This window comes from Branchiostoma belcheri, unplaced genomic scaffold (genome assembly GCF_001625305.1).
Source record: "Branchiostoma belcheri isolate BF01 breed outbred unplaced genomic scaffold, Haploidv18h27 scaffold59, whole genome shotgun sequence".
NCBI classification, from domain to species: Eukaryota; Metazoa; Chordata; class Leptocardii; order Amphioxiformes; family Branchiostomatidae; genus Branchiostoma; species Branchiostoma belcheri.
The window spans coordinates 733,757-743,316 of record NW_017804231.1 but is presented as its reverse complement, the minus strand read 5'-3'; the positions used below and the strand labels follow the sequence as shown (position 1 = coordinate 743,316).

General features: G+C 39.4%; 1 protein-coding gene and 1 pseudogene across 1 annotated transcript; both read left to right on the top strand.

Moving 5' to 3' along the window:
* Positions 1 to 968: 968 nt before the first annotated feature.
* Positions 969 to 4,098, top strand: LOC109481957 (glycine receptor subunit alpha-3-like). The gene is made up of 6 exons (XM_019784572.1): positions 969 to 978; positions 1,366 to 1,509; positions 1,922 to 2,107; positions 2,349 to 2,548; positions 2,914 to 3,045; positions 3,378 to 4,098. Exons 1-6 carry the CDS (start codon positions 969 to 971, stop codon positions 3,618 to 3,620), a joined length of 915 nt encoding a protein of 304 aa, XP_019640131.1. The 3' UTR covers positions 3,621 to 4,098.
* Positions 4,099 to 8,198: 4,100 nt separating this feature from the next.
* On the top strand, positions 8,199 to 9,555 carry LOC109481956 (annotated as a pseudogene).
* The last annotated feature ends 5 nt before the right edge of the window (positions 9,556 to 9,560 follow it).

Genomic DNA, 9,560 nt, shown 5'->3' with positions numbered 1-9,560 from the left:
TCCTGGACGTGAACTGTTCGGCATACATCACAAAACTGGGTCCATTCTCGGACAGTGCTATGGTAATATATTATAGAATATAGCGTTAAGCAACAACATATTAAGTATAATAATTACACGACAATTGTACATTGTACAATGTTTGGCAAAAACTATCGAAAATATTACAGAAAAAGTATAAAATAAACTTAACATCCGAATTACTTCATCAAAGAAGTCTTTTATGTGTCTATCTATTTCAGTAATGTGAGAGTTATTGCATGTTAAGATTAACCAGATGAGTGTTCATGTCCTTAATAAGACCAAGAAAACATTTCCTTAATAAATGCTTCTTGCTGTTTATTTGCTTAAATGCGTTTTCTTTTTCCTTCCTGTTAGCAATTTTTCATCTCGTTTGTTCTGCAATGCTGGTGGACAGATGACAGACTTCCCTCCCACAAAGCCATTGTTGACGAGACGAGTAAGAAGATTTGGAGACCTCTTATAACGCCAATCGTACACGCGGATATTTTGAAAAACCAAGAAATGATTTACCCTGTAGTTTACCCAGGAAGTGTCGTGTACATGACTAAAATGTAAGTAAAACTATACTTAACTATATCTATCTTCATCATGTTGGTTGATGTGAATCTCGTCTGTTTGTTGGTTTGTTTTATTTCACCAGGAGAAAAACACATCACCTACTGGAGTTTTAAACTATCAACATCAAATTGAATGATCAATGACAACAAATAACAAAACAATTACAACGACAAGCATAATAAAATGAAATAATGATAGAAATTTGTATATCAATGTTCAGGATTGTTAATGCTTGGATCAAAGGGAAAATTACATCTACATAAATATATTGCATAAGTGGTCTCAATAACATGTTTACCGTCTATGTTCACAGCTATGACATGCAGGTCCCGTGTCAGATGCAACTCTACACCTATCCTCATGATCGGCAAATGTGTAGTTTACACATGAGCTTTGGTACGTAAAACACTACTGCGCATAAGGAATGAAATAGTAGTTTTGTGACTATATGAAATAAAGACAGAATGGGCATTTTTTACGTATTTTTCTACTTGCTCTTACGATTTTGGCTTCTTTGCTCCGCCTTTGCAGTCTTACTTAAAAAATACCTGCAGTAGATGTACGAGTACAAATGTCAATATCAAAGATACGTCGTATACTTTCAAAACAGAGGTTTAGGCTTCGACATATGCGTGTTTTAGGCGTTTTTGCCAGGCTTTCGTTTTTGTACTGATATATTTGTTTTAGTATTGGATACTGCCAGCCACCATAAGATCTGTTCGGATATTATATCAAAGACACAAAATGCATTCTAAGACCACATATTCTGCCATATGTCCACAGTTGGTGGCCTGAAGGTTGTCTGGAGTTCTTCGCTGTACCTGCAGTCTGATTCTTCCATTGCCATTTCTATGACGAATGTTCGCTCGGCGTTCCGAATCGACCAGGTCGACTACCTCAGCTACACGCTCAACCTCCAAAGCTATCGTAAGTATCGGGAACAAGTTGCTTCAGTTAGTCTCACGATGACTTAATAAGAATATACTCATTGGCATTGTTGTTCTATCCATCAATCAGCTATCATCAGAAGACGTTCACTTACAGGTTTGAATGAAGTCAATATCCCCCAATAACAAAGGGTTAATGCCCCGACTCGAGGTGTATATAATCCCTGGCCATGTGCAATAACCACCGAAATAAACCATCGAGTGAGCGTAGCGTTTTCTGTTTAATTTCCATATATACCTTTTTAATTGTGCTGTATTTTCAAATAAATTGTATGTTATATGTTATATATAATGACTCCAGGTAGAGTAGTGAACAAATGCATAATGTACGGATGTACAATATGCGATGCCACACAACACAATGGAATTGCTGTAAACCATTCTCGTTACAGGAGATACCTGTGTCTATCAGAGCGGCTCCTGTGACTACTCTGGCTATGCAGACTGTATCAAGATGGGGGTCAAATGTTTCAAGGCAGAAAACCTGAACACAACTGCGTGTATCGACTGCCTCCAATTTGGGGGTAGCTGCGAGGAACATACTCCACCGATAGACTGTTCCCCATTTCTTGACCAAGGTTCGAGCTCATTTAAGATATAAACCTACAGCTAACGTTATCGTGTCAAATGTATTTCTACCATTATAACATGAACATTAGGTAGCTTAATATCATGTTGTACATTGATATTGTGGGCTTCATCAAAACGCATTTTGTTCATGACTATCTATTCCTGAAGGAGTACAAATTGCGTATCCCATAAATTGAAAGACGCATTTAGACAGAACCCAATTTGATTTGTATGAAATGTGTCTTTCAGTTAATCTTGTTGGGGATTTCCACACAACGTTGGAGTTCAGATTTGGTCTGTCCCGTCGGCTGAGTTACCAGATCCTCCACACGTACGTGCCGTCTTCCTGTGTGGTCGCGATTTCCTGGGTTTCATTCTGGCTCGACCCGGCGTCTGCTCCGGCCAGAACTAGCCTGGGGGTAACCACTGTCCTGACCATGGTCACACTGGTAGGTTCAACGACAACATACGTTAATAGACAATTTTAACTTTCCTTGTTATCAGGAGACAAAGAAATATGATGTTAAAATTATATCACTAATTTGGTAGTCTTGTAATTCAGACGTGGCTCAGGGAGCAGTGAATTACTGTAGGCAGTTCATAGCGCCCCCCGTCTCGCCTCTGTAACGTATGATCCACTGCTCAACGAGTCTGGTGACTCAAGACTACCAAAGACTGGTATAGTTGGAAAGTTGGATTACTACCGGTCACGCTGGAACGTACAGATGATACAGGATGGATTCCAACAAAACAAAGAAACTTTCCAGCTAAGAAATTTCCTTATCTTGATACATCTGTGATATATTTTCCTCAGAGCACCAAAATCGGGGCAACACCAGAGCATAACTACATCCGGGCTATCGACATCTGGATGCTGAGCTGTAAGCTGTTTGTGGTGCTCGCCCTGCTGGAATACGCCTTCGTCAACTTTGCAGCGAGACAAGCGGTAGGTTTCGTTTGCTCCTGCAGCTGTTTGTTGGGTCCGTATTGCGAGCATCAATGTGCATTATGTTATCTCTGGCACATTTTTGCAGTAAATGATCATATTTGTTCACCTTCTTTTATATTTGTATATATATATATATATAATGACCTACTCTGACAATACAAAAAGTCTGAATTCGCATATACCTGTTTTAAAAAGAGGGAAGAGGCACGTAACGATAGTCAACGATAGCAAGCCTTAATGTTCATCTGTTTGTAAACAATAGACTGGTGTAGCACTTTTACTATTCTAGACTTGTGCTGTAATGAAATGACGGTTATCTATTTCACTAGTCTAAAGCTGCGAAAAGCCAGAAGACGACCATTGCAGGGGAGGGAGAAGAGGACAAAAGTTTCGTGCCCAACGAAGACAGTTTGGACGAAAACAGGGATTTCCAACTGCCGAAGATAAAGTTCACCATCGCAGGATATGAAATGGCAAAGAAACTGGACTACGTCTCACGATTCCTGTTCCCGACGTTCTACATAGCCTTCGTAGCTACCTATCTTGGCGTCTTATCGTCTTCTGAGCATTAAATCTAAAATGTACGTTGGTTCAAGGATGCAAGTCATCCGATTCAAAGCTGGCGCAAATGAAGAAAAGCTGATGGAGAAAGCACCACGATGTAGCACAAAGCATATCAATTAACGCTCAAGGATATAAACCAGTTGATCTTGAGATCTCACAAGTGTCACTGACGAATTTGCCTGACCGTTTCCAAAATCATATTCTGTTGCTTGAGTAACCACTCGTGGCTGAGAACGACACTTCAAATTCACTTGGCACGTTATATAATAGCCCAGCTACATGACAACGCTTCAAGGCTTTAAGGAAAGCAATGCTTCAAAAGGACTTGAGTCCATGAAGTGTCCTTAAAACATGAGTAACAAGTTACTGTTGATGTAATAGAATGGTGACTGAGCAAGCAAATTAGCAGTCTGCAGTCCAAATTGTGTAGTGGCCACACCAGAGCTTGCGTTTGAGTACCTGAAAACCTCAATTGAAAATGTGTATAAGTATATACATTATCATAGAAGATTATGCAACATGTCCTTAAGTGTTTGTCTGGGACGCACTGAACCACAGATATAGAATGTTGGACGATCATATAACCTAACGTTACATGTAGGGGTAGATTTTACCAGGCTTGAAATGTTGACAACCTCAGATCAGAGACCAGCTTAACAGAAGTAAAAGAAATCCAGTCTCTTATGGAGGATAGGGTGAATTGGAGAATGCTTTCAAGTCTGGGAGCGGGAGGTCGATCAAAGTAAAGTAATTAGTGAAATGTTGCAAGTTCGTGAGGAATTATACATTGTAATATACTTTTCCGCGCGATAACCATTGTGTCTTATGGGGCGGTAATTCCCATGTTATGCCATACCGCAAGGGCTTGTACAAAAATATACCATATAACGTTATTGTCTAAAAAATAGTGGCTTGAATGGCTTACAAGATGGACCAGTTATCAAACTCAAGAGGCCATATTGCTCTCTGTAATTAATATATTACTGTTTTAAATACGAAGATTGTCCATGCAATATCATGCAAATGCAAATGTAATTTTTACTATATCCCTGGTCCGGTCGTCGAATATATATTAACCTTTATAGTTTATACACAGTATTAATGGGCACACGCTCCAATCTGATCAAACTATTTGACATTGACTATTTTACATATGCAATATATCGCACATGCCGGAAATGTCGTACAGGCTATAGACATCTATATTAACCTCCAAATTGTATCCGTACTTGTACCGTTGACACACACACACACACACACACACAAACACAAACACACACACACACACACACACACACACACACACACACACACACACACACACACACTCACACACACACACATATATATATATATATATATATGTATCAGGTTGACATTATGCAATGTAATTCTATCTACTTACAATACCCTGTTAATGCATGCAAAGAGAAGACAATCAGTATAACAACACATATACCGTCATTGAATATTGTTCTGTATTCGAATTTCCTGCACAGAATGCCAGATGTGTATTTGGCACACAAGAGATTTATTAAAGAGTTCTGAACTAGCTGCTTTAGTGGCTTTGTTGTCTCTTTAGGGTGGTGATGTTTTGTTCCACACCATGTCTTGAACAATATACTTGATATTGAAAACGCAGAAATACTAGTATAGCACTATACAACAAAATTCTGAAATCATTCGCCTAAAGAGCATTTGGTGATAATTTTTAACGGATCAGATATGAAATTGAATTCACCATGCGAGTAGCAGCGAGGAGAAAATTGCAAAATGTTAGCTTAATTTGGTTTGTAGCGATCAGAGTAAGGTATATGTAGGTGCACTATCGTCAGCTCAGAGTGTATGTCTCCCGAGGCAACCACAATAGATCCCACAGTACGTGACACGACGTATACATTATAGGTTCGGTTGGGAATGGAACGGCATGTGGAGCCCTGCTACTCTTCTACGATTGTCGTGCGACATGGCGTTCTGGTGCATCATTATTTGGCTATTTTTAATCAGTCATGTTTATGCAGATAGAGGGTCGACAGGCAACCAGACCGGGTGAGTTTGTGTGTTCTTATACATGTTGTTGTCAGCCATGTTTTATTAGCATGCACTGCACGCAACTAATATCTGCAATGTTGTGCCGTTTTGAATTCTGCCCCCCCCCTCCAATTTTCAGACAAGCGCTGTTGGTATCGACATGGCCTCAGATATTACATGAGGCCATGTAGGTCCCTAGGCAAGCAATTCTGTACATAAGGGGCTATCGTGATTTCGCTTTTTGGTGTAAGAATATCTATTTTTCATCGATGGGGCCCGCAAAAGGTTTTTTTAATCTTTAGCACAGATGCAGGTCAGGATCCTATGTATGGTAAATTGTTCTTCATAATCCATTTATTACATATTTCAGAGACTCAAGCCTTCTGATGGTATATATCAGCTGCCCCCATTCTTATTATATTCGTCCCATGAGAGTTTCTATGTCTAAACGTTTGCCCAGTTACATTCTCTGTAATGTTTTGATTTTTCTATAGTAGGGAGAGCAATGAACCTACTGTACTTGAGAATAACACATTCATAGTGCCTGGTGATTATAATCATACAACAAGGCCAGGAACTCCCGGTAGGTTATTTCAACCTTCTATCAAATTGCGGAATATCGATAATTATCAGTAAGAAGCACTAAGAACAGAACGTAATGGTGTCAACAAAGTGATACTTGCCAGATATAATGATATGAACACTGATTATAGATATGTAACTTATTTTGTATCGAGAAATGTGTATTAGTATCAGTTAACGTTTACATGGCCTTTTCTTCGAAATGTAGATTTCCTTATGACAAGACAAATATAATAATAGATGAAATTATATCTTGCAATATTAATGCTTTGCGAAGTGTGGGCTACACAGTAGCGGTTCACAGTTACGTCGAAAAGCTTTGGAAAACTTACTGTTCACTGTTCCGACATTGCAATTCAAATGAATTCTACATCTAGAAAACCAAAACGTCTTTCTCCACACAACATAATTTATGCATGGTGAGACAAAACAATTAAGATAAACCATGTATTGAAAATACTTTTCTGAACTATATTTGGTGAATTTTTTTCTGGCTCAATTCTTTCAGGAGTCCTTCTGGACGTCAACTGTACGGCCTTCATCTGGAAACTTGGTCCATTCTCGGACAAAGATATGGTAAATCTACTTCACTATAGTGTTCAACAAAAGCACTTTCAAAGACTACAGGAAATGGTTTTATGTTGTATACCAGGAAAAGTGGGAGATTTATCTATCAAATTAAGCTTTAAGAGTGTGTTGTTAAGTATTTTCCTATAACATTATATAATACAGGATTTTTTCGGTCAATTCCAAACCTATGACTACTATATAGACATTGTAAATGTGTGATGATCTTTTTTTCTGATAAAGCATGGCCAAATAAGAAATCCCCCATGCGAATGAATACGCTTCAATGGAGAGCTTTGCGCCATGATACAGAGGTATTTTGCTCATAGTTTGATTGTTACTCATCAGTCCCCAAAATGTTCTATTTCTTTAGAACTTTTATATTTCATTTGTCCTGCTCTGTGCGTGGAAAGACGAACGGCTTCCTAGTACCAACCAAAGCGTGATTGTTGACGAATCAAACAAGAAGATTTGGAGGCCACCCATATGGCCGATGGTGCACGCGGAGAAATTGAAACATGAGGACTTGCTTTATCCAGTACTTCATCCTGGAAGTATGGTATATCTTATGCAAAGGTATGTATAAGACATGGTTTGACTATGAAAAAGATGGTGCTAGAGGATTGTATTTGGATGGAAAGCATGTGTTTGGGAGGGAATTCCATAATTTGTAAGTCCGGGGAAAGAATATGTTTCTGTAGAAGGACTTTGAAACAAGAATTTGAAAGTATGACGACAGGGTCTTTCCTCTTGCAGATTCGAGTTCAGGGTCCCCTGCCTAATGCAACTTTACACCTACCCGCATGACCGACAGATGTGCGGATTGATTTTAGGATTCGGTAGGTAAAGGTATATTTATCAGGAAATTGTAATAATGGTAATATTCTCCCTTGGGTCTTTATCTTTCGTTGTGTTTACCCTTTGGCCTCGGCAATGCTCCAACCACATTTCAATTCGACCAATACGATTTTTGTCATCTGGGTAATCATGTGTTATTGCTATATTACTATGTTATTTTACTTTCATCGCATCATTCGTTGTTTACGATTGCTACCTATTCATGAAGGCTTTTTTATTTTCGTTTAATCTTTGTTTAATAGGCCTCCTGCCATTTTATGTCGGGGTTATCTCCCCAGCACTTTGTGGGAAAACCCCAGTAGGCAGTATGTATAAATAAACAAATAAACAAAAAAAAACGTTGATGCACAATTGATATAATGACGATGACAACGAACTTGATTGCATGTCATATATAAAGGTTTTCAATTTTTCAGTTGGCGGCATAAAGGTTCGGTGGGAGGCCTCTGTCTACTACTTCCAGTCCGAGTCCCCTGTCATCATCTCAATGCCAAATGTGCGTTCAGTGTTTCAAGTAGACCAGGTCGACTTCAACAGCTTCACCCTCAATGTCCAAAGCTATGGTAAGCTGTTGAGAGAAATCTTTAATATCTAATGCCTGGTTGAGCTTCAGCTTTAGCTACCAGCTCATACAAATACTGTATACATAGTAGTGCAACCCGAACAACCCGAAAGCAGTTATAGCCGTGTCGAAGAGTTCTTCTGTCTTCTATCCCCAAAGTAAAATTGGTAATTGGCTTTGTGGTTTCAAAATATTTTGGAGGTAATGATTGGACTAGTACAAAAAATTGTACCTGCTGTTACAGTTACTTGTCAGTGTCATGCATTTTAGATAGAATCCACTTGAGTGACACTTGACAGTTCTTGGAAACGTGATGTTATCTTAGCGTCGTTTTGTCCAGTCTAATACTATACTTCCTAACTACATCACCTAGTACTAAGTACTGTGGTTAGCCTTCGACGCTGTTCATGGAGTAAACTATATCAAGTATTTCCAAATGTTGCAGGAGATACCTGTATCTATCAGAGCGGCTCCTGTGACTACTCTGGCTCTTCAGACTGTATCAAGACGGGGTACAAATGTTTCCAGGCGGAAAACATCAACACCACAACGTGCCTCAACTGTCTCCAAATGGGCGGTAAATGTAAGCAGCAGGATCCAGCTCAAGATTGTTCACCATCTCTGAATAAAGGTTGGTGATTACACGTATATCGCTGCAAGAATAGTTGGATTTACCAATGATACTCAATATTAGTATTATAAATAAATTTGGGTGATTTTGCAACTTGCTAGGGCAAAGAAGCCTACAAATCATACATTCAGTACGTTTTTCACTTTCGTCTGTTGACCTCTTACAGTTAACCTCGTTGGGGATTTCCACACAACGTTGGAGCTGCGGTTTGCTTTATCTCGTGGGCTGAGTTTTCAGATCCTCCACACGTACGTGCCGTCCTTCTGTGTGGTCGCGATTTCCTGGGTTTCGTTCTGGCTCGACCCGGCGTCTGCTCCGGCTAGAACCACCCTGGGTATCACCACTGTCCTGACCATGGTCACACTGGTATGTGACGTTATATGACGCAGAGCGTAAACTCTGTGTATGAAGGGCATAAATCCCGTCAAGAAGGTTAAATTGAAATGAAATGCTGCTTGTTTAAAAAACTGTAATCAGTAAACTAGCATTCAGAAGACATGTTTCGTCTAGTTTTGTTCAGAAATAGTAACTGTTCTTCTGTCGGGTATTTATGTATCTGTTTATCCATTTATTACATTTATGACACCCTTTTTCATAGAGCACCAAGGTAAAGCCTGCACCAGAGCTGAACTACATCCGGGCTATAGACATCTGGGTAATCGGCTGTAAGATCTTTGTGGTGCTCGCCTTGCTGGAGTACGCCGTCGTCAACTTTGG

Bases quoted from the DNA above. Each gene is read 5' to 3' on its own strand.
- LOC109481957 (XM_019784572.1), top strand. The intron at 2,549-2,913 runs GTAGGTTCAACG...TATTTTCCTCAG, and splicing joins TCCTGACCATGGTCACACTG to AGCACCAAAATCGGGGCAAC. The intron at 3,046-3,377 runs GTAGGTTTCGTT...CTATTTCACTAG, and splicing joins ACTTTGCAGCGAGACAAGCG to TCTAAAGCTGCGAAAAGCCA.